Source organism: Ochlerotatus camptorhynchus, unplaced genomic scaffold, assembly GCF_037179485.1.
Source record: "Ochlerotatus camptorhynchus isolate MF236.1 unplaced genomic scaffold, CSIRO-AGI_Acam_v1.1 ptg000274l, whole genome shotgun sequence".
NCBI classification, from domain to species: domain Eukaryota; kingdom Metazoa; phylum Arthropoda; class Insecta; order Diptera; family Culicidae; genus Ochlerotatus; species Ochlerotatus camptorhynchus.
Window position 1 is genome coordinate 5,308,332 of NW_027040763.1, and position 18,960 is coordinate 5,327,291.

Below are 18,960 nucleotides of genomic sequence, written 5' to 3' on the forward strand. Positions count from 1 at the left end.
ACACATCATAATAGGAACGTATAGCCACGACATGTGCACTGCTTATAATTGCAAATCAGTCCCATATGGATTTTCATAAGTTTCAATATTACACCCAACAAACAATTGCCTATTGAAGAAACGACTTCTTGACGATTTTATTCCACTTCATGCTTAATAATAATTGTACTATTTTTAATAATAACTTCTGTTCAGGCTTTGTTCACACAAATCTGGAGAATTTATTCAATCACAACATCGAAATATTTGGTGTTGAATAAGGTATGTCGAGAAGCTTTTATTCGACTAAAAAGAGTAGTAACAGAGCTTATTCGATCAAATTTTTGATTATTCAGCGTTTATTAGACATCATTTACTTCCTTAAACAGCGATGGTATAAAGGTGTATATAGACGCTTGATTCTCATGTGAAATAATGTTTAATAAGACACTATTATACATTTAATATTAAACGATTATTCAACTACGGAATAATTAATCCGAAAATAAGAACGACACAGAAGAGCAGGGTTGTGTTCTCGTCAGTGATTGTTGTGTCATTTATTTCGGTCGAAGCACGCGCACCCACCATACAAGATCTAGAAAATCTATTACATACATACATACATACACACACATTTCGTTATATGGGATTCGAACCATGACCTTCCGATCACCAGCCGCTTGCCTTGCAATCTGAGCTATCCTAGATTACATCATATGGGCAGCTAAATAAGCAATAAAAGCTTGCATCTGAAAACCTATCAGCACTTCCAGCCGTAACTCTAGCTAATTCAAGGAGATGTGAGAATGATTAATTCATTCATAGTTGTTTAACATTAGACCAACGTTATCTCTCCATCTCTCTAATTTCGATGCAAAGGATGCTATTATTTTAGATAGATCTATGAATTGGTTGTCCTGAGTGATACGATTTATGATTACGATTTAAATTAATTAGGCGTAGAAAATAAATAAAAAAAGGGTTGAGGCTGGGATTGAACTCGCGACCTTCTATTTGGAAAGCGGAAACGGTAACCACTATGCTACCAATTTCGTTTTGTTGTTAGCCTGGAGCAGTGTTGTGGAATAATGAATGAATACGCCGTTTGTAAAGCATTTACAAAGCATGCAATTAAAACATGGACGCATAGTGGTATAAGAGCTATTATGCTGACTGTTTTCACCTTTATTCAGCAATATTGTTAAGCAATGCAATGGAATCTAGTAATGGAGCTAGAAAACAATTATTGGACGTTTAATAAAGCATGTTATTAAATCAATTGAAACAGTCGGATTAAAGCGTCAATGTATGTGCAAATTACACTTATTCAGTATGGTATTAGATCAAACTTCTGGTGTTGAATCAGGAAGACAGTCATCGTTTGTAAAGATTTTAAGAAGTATATTAATCAAATCAGAGCAATGAGCGGAATAAAGGCGCATAATCGATCTCAATGAGGTTTTCTGAGCACATAATTTGACAACCTGTTTTATTCAGCATTGTACACTGTTATAAAGCATTTATTCAATCTATATGCTTATTTGTTACTCTGAATTGTTTTTTGGGCAGTGTTGTGGAATAATGAATCCAATACGTCGTTTATAAAGCATTTACAAAGCATTCAACTAAAACATGGACGCATAGTGGTATAACAGCTATTTTGCTGACTGTTTTCACCTTTAGACAGCAATATTGTAAAGCAACGCAATGAAATCTAATAATGGAGCTAGAAAACATTTATAAGACGTCTAATAAAGCATTTTATTAAAGCAATTGAAAACAGTCAAATTAAAGCGACAATGTATGTGCAAATTACACTTATTCAGTTTGTTATTAGATCAAACTTCTGGTTCTGAATCAAGAAGACAGTCAACGTTTATAAAGCTTTTAATAAGTAAATTAATCATATCAGAGCAAACGGCGGAATAAAGGCGCATCTATCGATCTCAATGAACTTTTTTCAGCACATAATTCGACATCCTGTTTTATTCAGCATTGTACACTGTTATACAGCATTTATTCAATGTGTATGCTTATTTGTGACTGTGAATTGTTTGTTGGGAATGCTATCCACTAGCAATTGGCATCTATTTTCATATTATGTGATACAACTACGGACTTGAGCATAACAAATGTGAAAACAACATCAAGTCAGTTTGTCCCATCAAGCAAAGTAATCGCATATCAGTCCCATGCTGAAATTCAATCGTCCAGAGGTCAAGCTACAGTGCTTCTTTTTGAATTGCCATATTTTTCGCATGTAAATGTAACGAAATATGCAAGCTTCAATGATTTCAACCTGAACAAATCAAGCGTAACTATTCAAATCGACGTATCTGCTTTTTTAAACAATCACTTCAATCGACGATTTGTCTCAAATGCTACCTCACTCACGCAAACAAACACCACCATCAGGTAGGGGAATCTTTCCCCTACTAGCTGGTGTTGCTAGTTTCTGTGAGTGAGATAGTAGTTGCCGCAAATCGTCGATTGAAGCGATTGTTTACAAGATCAGATTTGAATAGTTTCGTTTGAAATTATCTTCATGGAAATTGCAGTTTGTAACTTTGACTACCATTTTCTCAATGCCTACTTTATCCATGTGGAACTGATATGCGATTATAGGCAGTACGTCTACCCTGGAAAGAGTCTAGTATTTGAGCTTTATGCTCGTTGGTAAAAGACTGCAGGCATCATCCTCCTTTACAACTATCGTTGCAGTGCTCAGGATATGTTTTAACTCTGAAATTGAAACTTTAGACTAAAATTCTCTTCTGCAAAGTTGTTTCTCATAGTTAGGCCCTCATTTTTATGACAATGAATTCTAGGGTGGTTATTATTATCATTAAAATCAAAAATCTAACTTTTTTGTTTGAGGAAATTAAGGTAGGGTAGAGAACTTTGGCCTAACCGCCCATTTTGAGTCTATCGAGCAGAAAACTTCAAATAAATCCATGATTTCAGAGTTAACAAGTCAATTATGCGTTTGGTACGATACTTTAGTTAAGGGGAAGCTTACCGGCCCGAAAATAAAAAAAAATATTTCGATAAATTTTATTTTTCTAAAAATATTGGAAAAAAATATAAAAAATCCAAAAAAATCAGTTTCTTTCCTAGATTTTTTTCAAAAATTACATGTAAAAATATTTTTTCTATCTCATCATGAAAAAAAATTGGACTCTCAGCAAAACCGAAAAATCGATGTTTTGTGGTTTTTTGAGTCCAACTTTATGCCATAATAACTCATACAAAATGTTTTTGCACGTGAATTTTCTTTGAAAAATTAGACAAAATGTGATTTTTTTTTAGATTTTTGATATCTTTTTCCAATATTTTTAGAAAAATCAAAACGTATTTATTTTTTTCGGAGCGGTGAGCTTCCCCTTAATAAGCTACGGAACAAAGTCAATGAGAACGCGTGATATGAAGATTTGCTCCCATTATTCCCAAAAACAAAAGAAGCGCTCCGACCGAATCAATTTTTATCTTCATCCGATAGGCCATAGGCCGTTTCAATTGCATTTCAATGGCGTTTCAATGCGTTAGGCCGAGTTTAGAATCCGTAGGCCAAGTTTGGCGTCAAGTAGCAATGTTAGACTTTTGACAATCTCTCAACGATTGGTTTCTCTTTATCAAATCTTACGGTACATACGGAAAAGTAAATAAATTTGGAAGCCATCAGTAATAATAACATTCTGTTTGGTGCTAAACTTCGCTAGATTAAGAAAGACTAAGTGCGGGTTGTGCTAAATAGGCTGGAAATGGAGTAGTTAACCCTATACATATTTTGAAAAAGTTATAGCTGAGCTAATTTCAAGCAACTTTGTACAACAGAACTTTTTTGTATCTCTTAAATTGAGCGATTTAGAGCTATTTTCTTGAATTGAGCTAGGGTGTCTCTAAAGAAACAGTTGTTTTGCTCTAGTTTTTTGTATCGAATTTCTCGCAAAGATGTCTTCAAATAACTTTTAGATCTTTAGAAGGCGCAAATTTTTGCTGCAGAGAGCTTGTCGATATCTTTTGCCGATCTGCTAGAGACTTTTTAAGCTCTTTAAGACAATTTTTTTATAGCCCAAGCTGTTGCCTGTATCTCTTCTAAATGAAAAGATTTGCTCAATTATAGTAAAAAATATGAATAAATTCAAATTGATTTTAAAGGAGTTTAAAAAATAACATACCTCTTTTTTTTTAAGAGATACCAAAAAGTTCTTTTCTAAAAATTTGCTTGTAATTAGCTCTGCTATAACTTTGCTGAGAACTGTATACCTTAACTTCTTCAAACAAAATAGTTAGATTTTTGATTTTAATGATAATAAGAACCACCCTAGAATTCATTGTTATAAAAATAAGGGCCTTACTATAAGAAACGAGACTTTAAGTCTAAAGTTTCAATTTCAGGCTCAAAACATATCCTTCCAACTAAATCTGCATTCTGGACCACTGTGCAGTGTGATATTCGAAGTACTTTCGTTGATGCTAGTGCTAATACCATATAGGGGAAATGGATGTAATGTCGGCCTAAATGCCCCTCATTTGGGCCCATACATAAATTCAGCAATCGACTAAATTTGCAATAGCGACCATATCCAAAATGTCTATTAGTACCGTCCCAATGATGCGTTCATCTAGATAAAATTGATAAATAGCAGATTTCTAGCGATGAGCCCAATCTTAGATCCATAGGCCAATATTAGAGCCATTTCCTCTACTACGACTTCAGTAAAGCTGATTACGCCAGCATGAACTCCTTTCTCACAGATATTGATTGGGCTGAATTGATACGTGATTGCGATGTCAACCTAGCTGCCAGCACTGTTTGTAACATATAACTGTACGCAATCGATCAGTTGGTTCCAAGGAAGTTACATAAAGAAAACAAGTTTACCCTGTCTGGAGCAACTCTCGTTTAAAACTTCTACAAAAGATTAAAAGAAAAGCATTGAAAACCTTCAGCAAAGTAAAAACTGCGTCTTTTAAAGCCCGTTACTTAAGATCCAATAGCGTATATAAAAGACTGAATAAACAGCTATCAAAGCACGCACATCAAAATCGTTTGCAACGGAGTCTAAAATCGAAACCGAATGGATTTTTACGCTGTGTTAGTGATCAACGAAAAGAGACCGGACCTCCTTCAATCATGTCCAACGGTGATTTAGTCGGTTTCAACTACTGATGAAATTGCATCCCTTTTTCGTGAACAATTTACCGGTGTTTTCTTAAATGAACCAGCTAGCCAGTGGTTCCCAACCTTTGCAGCTCCACGACCCCCTTTGTGAACGATTGGGAGTTTCACGGTCCCCTGGAAAGTACCTCGTATAAATTACGCTGAGATGAATAAAAACCATTCATTTGATCTGTTAGTTATTCGTTTTAACTCGTTCAGTACGATTGTTGTAGATCTCGAATATAGTTACGATGCTGCGTTTGTGATCATGCCAAGCTCATATCTTCGTCAACGTTCAATCTGTTTCTTGTCATGGTTTTAATGTGGAGAAGAGTTGAAAATTCGCTCTCGTACGTACGTACGAAGATGCAAATGGGACAAGGATCTTCAATGTCTGCTAGGATACTTTGGGATACGACATGGCACGCCAGAACCACTGGTTCAAATCTTTTCCACGGAACAAATCACGAGATGCGGAATCATTTCTCAGGTCCAAATATTCGTCCCAGGTTTCATCAAGACTTCCACATCCATTGAGGAAGAAAACGGATTGCGGACTACATCAGCATCTTCTTGTATCAGCTCAGGGAAACACGGCTCACATTGATAATCCAGTAAGGGGCTGTCCATAAACTACGTAGACAGTTTAGGGGGGGGGGGGTTGACAATTATCCACGGCCCATACAAATTTTAATTTTTTTGTCTGGACAATTGTCTACGCAGGGGGAGGGGGGGTCAAGAATCCCAAAAAAAACTGTCTACGTAGTTTATGAACAGGCCCTAAGTGAAAATGAGCAATAATTTCTGATTAAAGACCGTTCACTTTTTTGTCAGACATACTTCAGAATCTATGGAGCATGGCAACATTTTCCATAATAACCTTTCGGAGTTTTGCTTGAATGCTTGAAGATCGTCTTGGAAGTGAATTAGATGGGTTTGCTAGCTCTCTGAGATGAACTAGCCATGGTTTACTGGACCCGTAGTTTCAAGTCCAGCGAATTTTGATGCACAAAAAATTATTTAACAAGCGAGGCGCTTATGCCAACCTTCCACACTAGAATTAGCAATGAAATCATTTTTCCCTTGGACTTCCAAGAACATTTTGATTTCCTCCTTCAATTCAAAAGCACGGTTGAGAACATTGCCTTTGGACAACCACCATGCAACAGTGTAGAAAAGAAGAACCACGTGATCTGAATTAATTTGCTTGTAGTATTCTTTTTAATAAACGAGTGTTCAGTTAACAATTTTGATGACATAATCAAGTTTTTTTTTTTAAATTAGTTCCGACAGAGTCTTGTTCTCAATGACAAGGGCATCTCGAACACCTGTGGCGTATGGAGCAAGCTTTATAATCTCTTTCTGAAATCTTGATTTGTTACCAAGCGTTGCTAGAGTGCCATCGGTATTATCTCCACTAACTTTCTCCCACTGTAAGCCACCCGATTTAAAAAATGATTTGATTTTAGCCATGATATTGATACTTTTGACAATTTTTTTTGACGTAGAGCTACGTCTTTGTCGACTATACTGGGGTGCAAATAAAAAAATATGTGTGGTGAAGTAGTGTTAGGTTTTGAACGCTTATAACTTTGTCATTTATAGATGAAATAAAAATCTTCTGAAATAAATGCTTTTCCAATTTTCCATAAAAAAACGTTTGAAAAATTTACTAATGATAATTTTATAAATATGTTCATGAAATAAATGTTTGCCCCAAACCCAGTCGTCATAATCGAGTACCACTTGGTTGCACATCGTTCTGCTTGAACCTGAAAAGATATAAAACAGCGCTGCTGTCGTGCCTGTGCTCATTACCGCTTCGGACGGCGTAGTACTGGGTCCTGCAGCAGGCAGGAGCGAGTCAGTAGTTAATGTGGTTTATATCTATGCGGATTTGCTAGCGCTAGTGTACTAGCCAGCATAATGTAAGCAAGGCATGTGCTAGCTGGAAAGTACACTAGCGAGGTGGACTACGGTGTGATCACCTTGACAACCTGCGATGAGGTCGAAGAAGACTTGGGTTCATTTATACAAATCCAAGTCTAAAACTGGCTACTTTCCTAAGGGTTTCCGGAAATTGGATCCTGGCTATTCTTAATAACTGACATTGAACTTGTTGTTGAATTTTAATGATTCAATGGTTTCTGACCATATTCAGAAACTGGCCACTTGTCCGGAGGAATCAAAACATGGCCAAAGTGTCACAGGGTCCCGAAATAAATACCATTGAACTAGTTTTTTTTCTTCTTTTTTTTTCATTCTAATGTGATTTGAGGTGTCACATGATAAGTTTTATTCGCTTGAGGTCGCAATTAGCGTCATGCCTTATATAAACCGCAGAATGTTCCGCTCATATTTTTGGAACCGGTTGATCGATTCCAAAAATTATGTGCTCTATGTGACCATAATACCTTTCATTTAGCGACGGTTGTTTGGTTTATTACACTCGGCCTTGCGGGCTCTTAAGCATACAAATGGTACTTTATATAATAGGCCATCATGCATTTTTAGGTCCAGCCATGATTCAAATTCATTGCTGAATAAAAACGTTCAATAAAATCCTATTATGAGAACATTATTCAATATTTGTTTGATAACTACTTTATTTTACTAGGCACAATCGAATAAACTTTACAGTGCCGAGATTTCTTATTCACTATACAATACATCTTAAAGCTATAGTCATGAGGTACAAGACAAAAAAAAAATATTTTATCTTTAGCTATCCAAAAAGCTTCCTCCATTCACTTCCAGTGGTTTCAAGATATGGCAACATTGCCAAAGGGGGGCATTGCACGTCCACTGTAAAAATGGACGCAAATCGTGGTCTTCACTCACACACTCATCACGAAATGGTTGCTTTTCAAGGTGTCTCTTAACGAAAGTGAATAATCACTGAGATTATTTCTGATAAAGTAGTTTGCGGTAGTACACAATGCCTCTCAAAAATAATAACAGTGAATATTCACTTCCGCTAAGAGATACACGTACGTTGAACCATAACCGAAATATTGTAATACATACTTGAAAAATTTAAGATAAAGTATAATAGTCAAAAATAATGCACGACATACACCAATTTTGCGTAGATCTACGTCATACTGCGGTCGTGTCTAGGACACAACCCTTAATATTTTTTTAGATCAAACAAACCAAGACCCTAGAGGCCCCTCTGAAATGACTTCGCGGCCCCCCTGTCGGCCGCGCACCACCGGTTGGGAAGCCCTGGCTAGCCTATAAGATATCGTCGATGCCACCGTCAATGTACCTGCCATTGGTCCTCATCATTCGATAACAACCGATGTTTAGCCGCAGCAAAACGATTGAAAAGTTCCACCAGTTTTGGCCCCGATGACATTCCAGCAATTATCCTTAAAAATTGCATCCATGCAATCGCATCTCCTTTAGCATCAATATTTGATTCTTCGTTGGCTTCTGGTGTTTTTTTCTTAGCTGCTGGAAAAAACTCATTCGTTTTCCCGGTTCATAAAAGAGGCCCATGTTTGATTTTGAGCTAGAATTGCCCTAAACAACGAAATTGATTGCAAGCTTGTATACTATACTGCTGATTCATGTGATTTTGCGGTTAAATTTACGTCAAATCTAGCGTTAACAACGTGTGCGCTAGATATGCAGAAATTTACATGTTTGTTTTTTTTTTTTCAAACGGTGTAGCTTATAATGTTGTGTAGTAATATTGGTTTTATTGCAGTATTAGAACGATATTAAGTAAAGAGTGAGTGGTGAAGTGAGGTCAAGCGCTGAATGGTGCCCTAAAGAGTTTAGGAGAAAAAGGAGACATTTGTCCCACAAACTTGTACCAGATACAATAAAAAAATTCCAAACGTCATAACCAAAGTAACATTGTAAGTTTTATAGTGGTTTTAGAGCATGCTAAAAGTCTAAATTATGGTCTACAGAACCCTCATAAAACCAAAACTGTTACTTGGGAATCATGTGTCTCACACTTAATTGAGCACTTATTGTGAAACACATCCATTTAATGTGTGAATCTTATGCTGTGAATCATGTCTCTTGTAGTCTGTGTGCCTCACATGGTGATATCAATAGTAGTAGTAAAATTTACGTTTATTTGCTGGTTTTTTTAAGCTTCAACATTTGGTTTTAACATTGCAATTGGTTAGCCTTTGGCTCTTCATCTTTGTTCTAATTAATTGGTTATTCTAATATGATCATTGCACTTAACGCTAATTTAAAGGATACCCTTTTAAGGGTATTGAATCTAAAAATTTTAAAACCTACCTACTTGAGCACAGAAACCTACCTAACTACTTGAACTAGGTTGCCAAATCACGAATGATCTGGTGGTTTGATCGCAGACAGGCGACTCTGAACCTTTCCAGCGTGGAAGTCTTTCACTCCTCGAGTGTTTGAAGACCTGCCAGGTGGTGAATCTCAGAATTTCGAGTTCGCGGTGGACTGTTTAGGATAATTCTGAGGATCTTGTTTTGGATCCTCTGAATCTTTAGGTGATGGCACTTAGCACAACTCTCCCAGATTCTCATACCATACTCAATAGCCGGCAGAATGATCTGCTTGTGGAGAGCAAGTTTGTTTTAAAGGGACAGGGTGGACTTCGTATTTATCAGAGGGTAGAGCGACCTGATCAAGATGTTGCACTTGGTGGATGTCTTGTCCACATGTGATCGGAATAGAAATTTGCCATCGAGGGTGAGACCAAGGTAGACTACTTCACTCGACCATTCAATGGGAGTGCTATCAAGATGGACCTTGACGTTAGCAGGTGGAACAAGCCGAGGTGAATTCGAGTGTGAAAACAGAATGGTTTGTGTTTTAGCTGCATTGATACAAATCTTCCAGCTCTTGAAATAGTCGGACAGAACACCCAGGCCTGATTGTGGTTTACTCGCCAGACGACGGATCACTCGACCATTATAGATGATGGAGGTGTAATCTGCGAACATTAACAAGATACCACCACCCAGAAGGGCAGGAACGTCTGAGGTACCCCTGCATCAATGTTGAACGTACCAGAGGGGACATTGTTTAAGTAGACCTGGAATGATCTGCCCGATAAGTAGTTTTTGATGATCTTCACGAGGTAGGTCGGAAAGTTGCATCGATGCAGTTTGTACACTAGACCATCATGCCAGACATTGTCAAACGCCTTCTCAACATCCAACAATGCCATAGCCGATGTTTTTGAAACGGACTTGCTCCGCTTGATGATGTTAGTAACTCTACTTAACTGGTGGATCGTTGAATGACCTTTCCTAAAACCGAATTGCTCCTTGAGTAAGATGTTATTTTCGTTGGTGAACTCCAGCAACCGGCTGAGTATCAATTTTTCGAATAACTTCGAGATGGAGGACAAGAGGTCGATGGGGTGATAGCTTTTAGCACTGGTAGGATCTTTGCCAGGCTTGTGTATTGGAATCACTTTGGCTAACTTCCAGCATGCAGGGAAGTAGCCAAACTCCAAACATTTGTTGAAGATAACGGTAAGATGGTTGAAGAAGTCAATACTCAAGTTTTTCAACTCAAGGTTGACTACACCATCCATACCCGCGGCCTTCATGTTTTTAGTGCTTCTAACAGCTGCTATCACCTCATCAGTCGATATTCTACTATCATCATGCACTACTACGGGGATGTCAGCGACTTTAGACTTTGCCTCCAGTACGGTAGGCCCATGGGGCCACCATGGTTTGGCCAAGATTATGTGAAATCACAAAATGCTGGCAAAGAGCATTGGCCTTTTCTACTGGGGTTATGAGTAGGGATGGTTCCAAGTTCTGGTCAACAGAGGAAAGCAGAGGGATCGGTCTCGACATATTTTTAAAAATTTTGGTCATCTTCCAAAATGGTTTTGCGCAATCTGGGAGAGAGCGAATCTTGTTGGCAAAATCGTTATTTCTGACTTCTACCATCCTGACCTGGATACTTTTGGTTAGCCTATTGACATTGGTCTTCAAGTGGGACAGCCCAGAACGCTGGAACTGCCTACGAATGGTGTTACGGAGCCTGATAAGATCTTTGGTTGGGCTGTCAAGGTTCAGAGTATGACTCACCTGTCTGGATGCTAGTACGTGTTGCTCCCTGGCACGGGATATCGCCTCTTCGATGGTTTGCAGACACTGATCAACTTCTTTGAACGACTTCGATAGGACGTCGTAATCGATTGCTGATACTGTTGCCAGTTGACACGATGGTAATTTCGCCGGGAAACTATTGGTCGAGGAACCTACTTCGGCCATCACCAGATAGTGGCCCGAGCTCAGTTCCTGATAGACGACAGGTTGAGAGATGTTATCACCAATGTTGCTGATGAAGATGTCGATGGTGGCATGAACTACGGATCGAATCAACCGGGTGGGAGTGTCCGGACACAGGATGTTGTAGTAAGCTTCCTGCAGATCGTTGTACAAGATTGTGTCATTCTGGTTTCGCCGACTATTGCCCCTGGCTTGATGCTTGGCGTTCAGGTCGCCAGCGACGATGAAATTTTGCCACCGTCGTGTTAGCTTGATGATGTCTCTTCGGAGGTCTGCGGCCGAGCCGTCCCTAATGTTGGTTTGCATGGGGCAGTAGATCGCTAAGATGGTGATAGGACCGAGCGATGTGTTCACCTCAACTCCGATGGCTTCGATAGTTTTCAGCCTTACGAGCCGAAAGTCGGTAAGGAAGACGTTCAGCTCGGGTTGACGGCTATGTCGATGTGCCGTTCGTTGAGAAAGTCAACAAACTCGATATTTTTTCTCTTCAAGGAGCAAGCATTCCAATTTACGATCTTGATGGCTTCACGGTCCATACTTAGTGACAAGGGACAGGGCAGCATGTATCTGTTCAGATCGAGTCTTGCAGTTGCGCATAATGATGATGACCTCGGCCACGAGCGTCACAAGTTCCTCCGAGGTGAACGGAGAATCGTCGACAGGCTCACCTGAGACAGCACCAGCGTATCATAAACCAGAGGCGGTGGATGCCGGTGGTCGCAGCTGTATCGAGACAATGCTGAACTGTCCGAATGTTGAGAACCATTTGTATGTTCACACGATTGGATTGTTGGTTGTTTAGCGGAAGTGGGGCTACGTTCGGAACATGTCGACGGGGCTGGAGAGCTGGTTACTGGACTTCCGTTAGTGCAAGAGGCGAACGATGATTACGGAGGCGACCGGGCTGATTGTTGATAGTAGCCTTCCGACGGATATTCATGAACTCCACTCGCTTGGGACACCCGCGATTGGAGGCTTGGTGGTTTCCACCGCAGTTGACACAAGTTGGCTCGATGTCATCATCTTGCTCACAGGACGCCGTTGAGTGAGTTCCAGCACACTTTCCACAGTTTAACTTTCCGCAGTTCATACACTGCGTAACATCACTATGTTGGGGTTTGTAATGCTCCCAACTGATGATGACCTGAAACAAGTCCCGGATTATGGATCTAAGAGCCGCAAGACTGGGGGATCCCTTCGTGAAGTGCGCCAGAACAACTGGTCACGTAAGCTGGTGTTGTGGTTGGAACACCGGCTCATCGGGTACACCACCTCAGGCTTGAGCCCAAGCCGCTCCAGCTCGGATTTAACCTCGGTCGCCTCGAACGACGGTAATCCACGCAAAACCACCTTCAGTGGCTTGTTCGATGACGTGAATAAGTCCACGTTGTTGGCGCAACGCGGCAGCACAAAACGAATCACAATCGAAAAAAGAACTCGAGCGAAAATACTGACTGAACAGCTCAACGGTCGAGCAAAGAGTGTGATATCAATAGCCTTTGCACATCATAGTTCAATGTTGTACAACATTCTACTTTATCGACTTCTACTTTACCGACTCCAAAATTGAATCGACAAATATAATATAAACAAAGCTGCCAGAGAACAAAGCTTACACTGAGGCAAATAGACTTAAGAATTTCATAAGGCTCGACTTATGACAAACATATATGAATTTCACAAGCATGACTTATGAATGATTTCGGGTAAGATGAGGTAGCTCTTATACGCCATTTCATTTTCCCAAGCGTTGAAAGACGAGTGGTCAACACACGGGCCCCCTAATCTCTACGTCCATTTTCCGGTTCCAGTCTGCTCCGATTTTTGTTTTTTGTCAACATTATTTTTCATAAGGCAAATAAATGAGATTCACACTCATTTCTTATGGCTGAAAATTCATAAGTGTTTCTTATAGATGTCTTACGTTCTTTTGCCTGCGTGTACAAACGCCTCTTTTCAATGGGTCTGATTTCCCGCATAAGCGCGAACCATAAATTGACCTTACCGATAATGGTTATAAATTGTTTATAATCCCTGCTAAACTTCAACTGAAATGGTTATGGAACTTTACATGAACGTTTAATGATGAAGTTTTAACCTTAAGTATTATAGTTTTTTGGAAGTGGACCTTACAAATAATGGGTTGTTAAGAACCATTACCATTCAAAATTCTTGTTTTCTCCATACATTTTCGGAAAGAAAACTATACTAAAACCTTTTAACTTATGGTTTGAGAACATTAATGGTAATGGTTATGGTAACCAGTAAGGTCCATGAATGGTTTTGTAACATCGATCAACTTTATGTGGAATATATCGCGAATTGGTTGCCTGTAAATTACTGATTACCAATTCACGATATATTTCACGTAAATTTGAGCGATAATACAAAACCATTAATGGACCTTACTGACTACCATAACCATAACCATTAATGTTCTCAAACCATAAGTAAAAACGTTCTAATATAGTTCTCTTTCCAAAAATGTATGGAGAAAACAATAATTTGGAATGGTAATGGTTCTTAACAACCCATTATTTGTAAGGTCCGCTTCCAAAAAACCATAATACATAAGGTTAAAACTTTATCACACAAACGTTCATGTAAAGTTCCATAACCATTTCAGTTGAAGTTTAGCAGGGATTATAAACAATTTATAACCATTATCGGTAAGGTCATGTGATGGTTCGCGTTTATGCGGGTTGGGAATTGATCCTGAAGTGTCTGGTTGTGCTGCTGCCGTTGTCTTAGCTCGACCTCCCTGGGCCACGGTTGTTCTCATATATGAGGCAGGTTGATAAGGATGAAGTCACAACACATGTTTTCAAGCAATTCACATCGCATTGAAATCCAAAACATTGAAGTTTTTCGAACTGTAGTGGGATTCAATGTGCAATACACTTAAATTATCAAAATTTCAAAGTTTGAAACACTAGAAATCAACGTGTAGAACACATTCAACCATGAAACCAAATAAATATGATTGTGCATTTAAAAAATCAAATGTTTTAACACTTCAATCAGACGTGTGAACTTTTTTGAGTGCAGTGTTATTAAGACCAAATTCAGTGTATTCAAAAAAGTGCTTTTACTGCAAGGTCAGAACCTCAGTATTAATCCTATGTATCTCCAAATTTAAATTTAATTGAATGATGCAACTCTTCGTCTAAGTGATTTGGTCAACCGTTTAGTTGGCACTTTCCACATGTTAGCATATAAATTCCATCAACCATTTTCACAATGCCAACCAATGAATATCTATTACACATTCCGCTTGCTTTAACAATATTCTCATTCGTTCCGTTACCCAATTGATACACAGTATCTTGGAAAAATCAGCTACTTTACCGCCACCTTCCATCTTTCATCGACAGAGTAAACCTGTTGCATTTGCTGTGAGGACGAATGTATCATACGATGGCAGTTTGGATGACGACTCGCCGGTTCACGGCAGTGCAGTCTCGTTCGAGGTCGGCGATTTTCTTCATATCAAGGTTAGTAGTCCATCTCATTATTTTAATCAAAAAACCTATATTTGCCCCATTTTCCACCGCGCTTTACAGGAGAAATATGACAATAATTGGTGGATCGGGCGATTGGTTAAAGAAGGCTGTGAAGTGGGATTCATTCCCAGTCCCGTTAAGCTAGAACACATACGAATGCAGGTAAGATCCGTGCGGATGGTTCATCGAATCTCATACAACACGAACACGAACTAACGGTGCAACGCAATTCAATTTTTCCCGCATTTTCCTGGATCCCCCCGCAGGCGTCGGCGGCACGTTCATCCAAGCTATATACAAGTAAGGGATCATCATCTAGCGGTAATTTAGGAGCACCTGGAGTACCAGGTGCGGAACCATCACGAGGTAGCACACCCCCATCACCTGGTATGACACAGATTTTTCTTTCATTTTATTCGTCTTTCGTTCGATATATTTGTCTCTCTGTGTTGGTTGGTTGTTGTTTCTTTCTCCAGGAAAAGATATGGACTATGTGTTTCCTTATTGTTATTAACTTTTCTTTTCCACTTATCTTGGTTTGGATTTGGTTTTGGTTTCCATTATTGTTTCGTATGTTTTAGTTTTCATTTTTAATTGTGGTTCTGTTCATTTCTAACGGTTCAACTAATTTCTTGGAAAATCAACACGTATGGTATTGGCTTTGTTTGTTTCAATTAACCATCCAACTCTTGAACAATGGAATCTAAGTATTCTACGATTTCCCTCCTGAAATACCTCCAGAAGGTCCACGAATGTAAAATTAATGTTCCATTTTTTCAATAAATTCTCCTCAATTTCGTTGCCTGAATTCCATCTTACCTGGTAGCCAAAACATCAAAAAAAGTTTTACAATCAAATCAAATAAACGTGCCGTTTTGAGCTGTCCCTAGCCATAGGGAACAGATACAAGCATTCTACATTTACGCAAACACGCTTCGGTTTATTTTTGATACTCAGTTTTTGTATTTAAACTTGTTGCTATTTAAGTATCCTATTTTGAGACTAATTTAAGTTCCTAAGTACAATATGAAAGTTAGTTAAGTTTCATTTCTAAAATACTATAATAGGAATGTGCAAATTGTATACACACAAAATCGCTTTTTATCAAACTTGTACTCCGGAAGGGACAAAAAGTACTATTTTTTCGTTCAACGCAAACCGTATAACTCCGTATGATTTCCAACACGTCGTTGTTATTGTGATATAAACGTGTATGTTTTTTTTTCGGGTAATTTTCTCAGTTATCTTCGATTTTTTCCGTTGATTATCCTTATTTCCTACACAAACACACACACACATAAACACGCACACTCTTTCCTAAAACACATTTCAAACACGCGCAAAACCCCTGTCACAAACTCTGAGGCAAAACATCCTTTCTTCACATAGATCAATGAATGAAGTTTAGAGTTTTACGCACATTTCTAAACTTTCAACGAAAAAAAACACGTTCACCGAAACACACTCACTCACAGTTCACTCACAATGTCACAAAATTTCCTTCCCTTTGATTTTCTTCACTAATTTTCACAGTTTTATCTAAACATTTTCTCGCTCATTTTCTTTTCCTCATTTTTATGTAATTGGAAGCAAAAAAACTCAAACATTACTCATTTATCTCTCTTAGACTAGAATCGGTTGTGTGTACTATTAGTGGTATATGTATCCTGCAGATTGGACAGTAGCGCTCAGCTGGAAAAAAAAGGCTTAATCGCATGTGTATTTCTATTCCTATTCTATTGGTTGCTAGCTTTCAAGGTTGGGGTGGTTAACAGATTTCAATATATTTTAGATAAATAAAAAACTTTATAATAATAATGGCTGCCGAAACAATAAGAATCATTTAGAACTCACCGACGACGGAACTGACGACGCATTTTTAATGTTCACGTCGTATTATTCTGGCAGTTTACCATATTAACGCCCGAATTATTTCACATTCATAATTTAGGTTCACGTATTTTTTTTTTCAAGGGCACTTTGATATAATCTAAGAATTGTTTTAACGACATTAAAATTCGAAATCTACTGTCACAATTTATTATAAAACACGGTGGGTCATATGTACCTAAAAATTAAATAAAAATGTGGTCATCAAATTTGTTAACAGCAATAAAATTTTGAGTGTGCTTCGATACATTTGTTGACCATACATTGTAACTAAAACAGACTGTTCATTAGACTTATGCAAAATTTGAAATTTTCGCTCCACAGTGTTCAAACGGTTTCAAATCGGGTCCTGATTTGCCTCCGAAAGTTTAAACTCATTTGATAAGAAACTGACTTGGCTCAAACCATTTGAAATTTATATGGAAATTACTATGTGAAAACAAAACTTTTTGTTCATTGTCTTCTAACCTTTTTACATATTGTACTGTTAACAAATTCTATTTCTATTCTTATGGGATTTTTTATCAGCTACAACTTTGCAGAACATTGTTTTTCAGCCAAACCAAATTAAATAGTTACTAATTGTTTAAGAGATTGATAATCTTATGGCAAGATTAAGTAACTGTATTGTGGGCAACACTACACTGTATTCTGCAGTGTGACATAGTAGCCATGATTTTTGTCCTCTGTTCTACGCGCCATAATCACCAATGTTGCCTGCTGAACAGTTGATTGAGCATAATCATAAGACATCAGTGACTTGAATCATTAATAGTTTTATTTTCAACAAGATAAGCTATCATTTTCTAAAGTAGAGTGACTGGTGAGTTTTGAGATGTATAAGAACCGAAATTATGGTTTCTTCATAGTAATTCCCATATAAACTTCAAATGGTTTGTGCCAAGTCAGTTTCTCACTAAATGAGTTCAAATTTTGGGAGGCTCATCTGGACCCAAATTGGAATCGTTTGAGCACTGTGGAGTGGAAATTTCAAATTTTGCATCAGTCTACTGTTCATAAACCGTGTAGACACTTGCCGGTCCATACAAATTTCCAAAAAATGTAATTGTCTACGCAGTCTCAAATACGGTATACGGTATTAGTAGTTTATTGAAAAAAAAAATATATAAGGTAGAATCAGATCACTATTGAGAGTTTTAGTAAAATATCAAATATATACATTGATTTGTGTGTTCCTGTATCACACCTACCCACATAGACACTCACGCGGATAGAGAGAAAAATAATCTAAAACAAATGAATGACGACGGCAATACGCTGTACATTGAAAGCTTAAGAAAAAAACAGGTACTAAAAACGAATCTTACTCAGAGAGTGAGTCACAAACGATAAGTCAAACTAACGTTCCAAATACTGGTAAAGCATCTCCATTTCTTCATCAACACATAAATCAAATTACCACGGTATTAGAACTTATTTTCTACATCTGGTTTCAAAGATTTGTTTGTGTATTAATTCATTTAATGAGGCTCAATTGAATTAACTTTACAGAGCCGAGGATTCTTGTTAAACATCGTAGAACTATAGTCAAAAAGTACAACACACTAAACACTAGACTGATGCAAAATTTGAAATTTTCGCTCCACAGTGCTCAAACGGTTTCAAATCAAGTCCTGATTAGCCTCCCAAAATTTAAACTCATTTGGTAAGAAACTGACTTGGCACAAACTATTCGAAGTTTATATGGAAGTTACTATGGGAAAACCAAACTTTTTGTTCATTGTCTTCTACCCATTTTCCATATTGCTTTTTCTAACATTTTTATAACTATTCTTACGAGCTGCAACTTTGCCGAATATCGTTTTTCAGCCAAATGTCAAATTAAATTCCTATTAATTGTTTAAGAGATTGATAATCTTATGGCATGATCAAGCAGCTGTTCTGTGTGCAACACTGTATTCTGCAGTGTGACATAGTAGCCATGATTTTTGTGCTCTATTCTACGCACCAGAAACACCAATGTTGCCTGCTGAACAGTTGATTGAGTATAATCATAAGACATCAGTGACTTGAATCATTAATAACTTTTGTTCCTTACATTTGATTGAAAAGTAGTTGTCAACAAAGTTGAAGCTGAAAAAATTTGCTACAATCACTGTCATCCTTTTTAGAAAGATGTGGTGAATTTGTAGCCAGCCCG

At 38.0% G+C, this 18,960-nt stretch overlaps 1 protein-coding gene across 13 annotated transcripts in view; it reads left to right on the top strand.

The window, feature by feature from the left end:
• The window catches only part of Ca-beta (Ca2+-channel-protein-beta-subunit), a 544,248-nt gene that overhangs the window by 470,900 nt on the left and 54,388 nt on the right, over positions 1-18,960 (top strand). For 10 of the 13 annotated variants that reach the window (XM_065227502.1, XM_065227503.1, XM_065227504.1 and 7 more), the window contains 3 exons: positions 14,781-14,900; positions 14,970-15,071; positions 15,176-15,296. In XM_065227502.1, coding sequence (XP_065083574.1) covers positions 14,781-14,900; positions 14,970-15,071; positions 15,176-15,296 — 343 coding nt within the window. The remainder of the gene's footprint in view (positions 1-14,780; positions 14,901-14,969; positions 15,072-15,175; positions 15,297-18,960) is intronic. The other 3 variants (XM_065227510.1, XM_065227514.1, XM_065227515.1) reach the window with 1 other exon arrangement.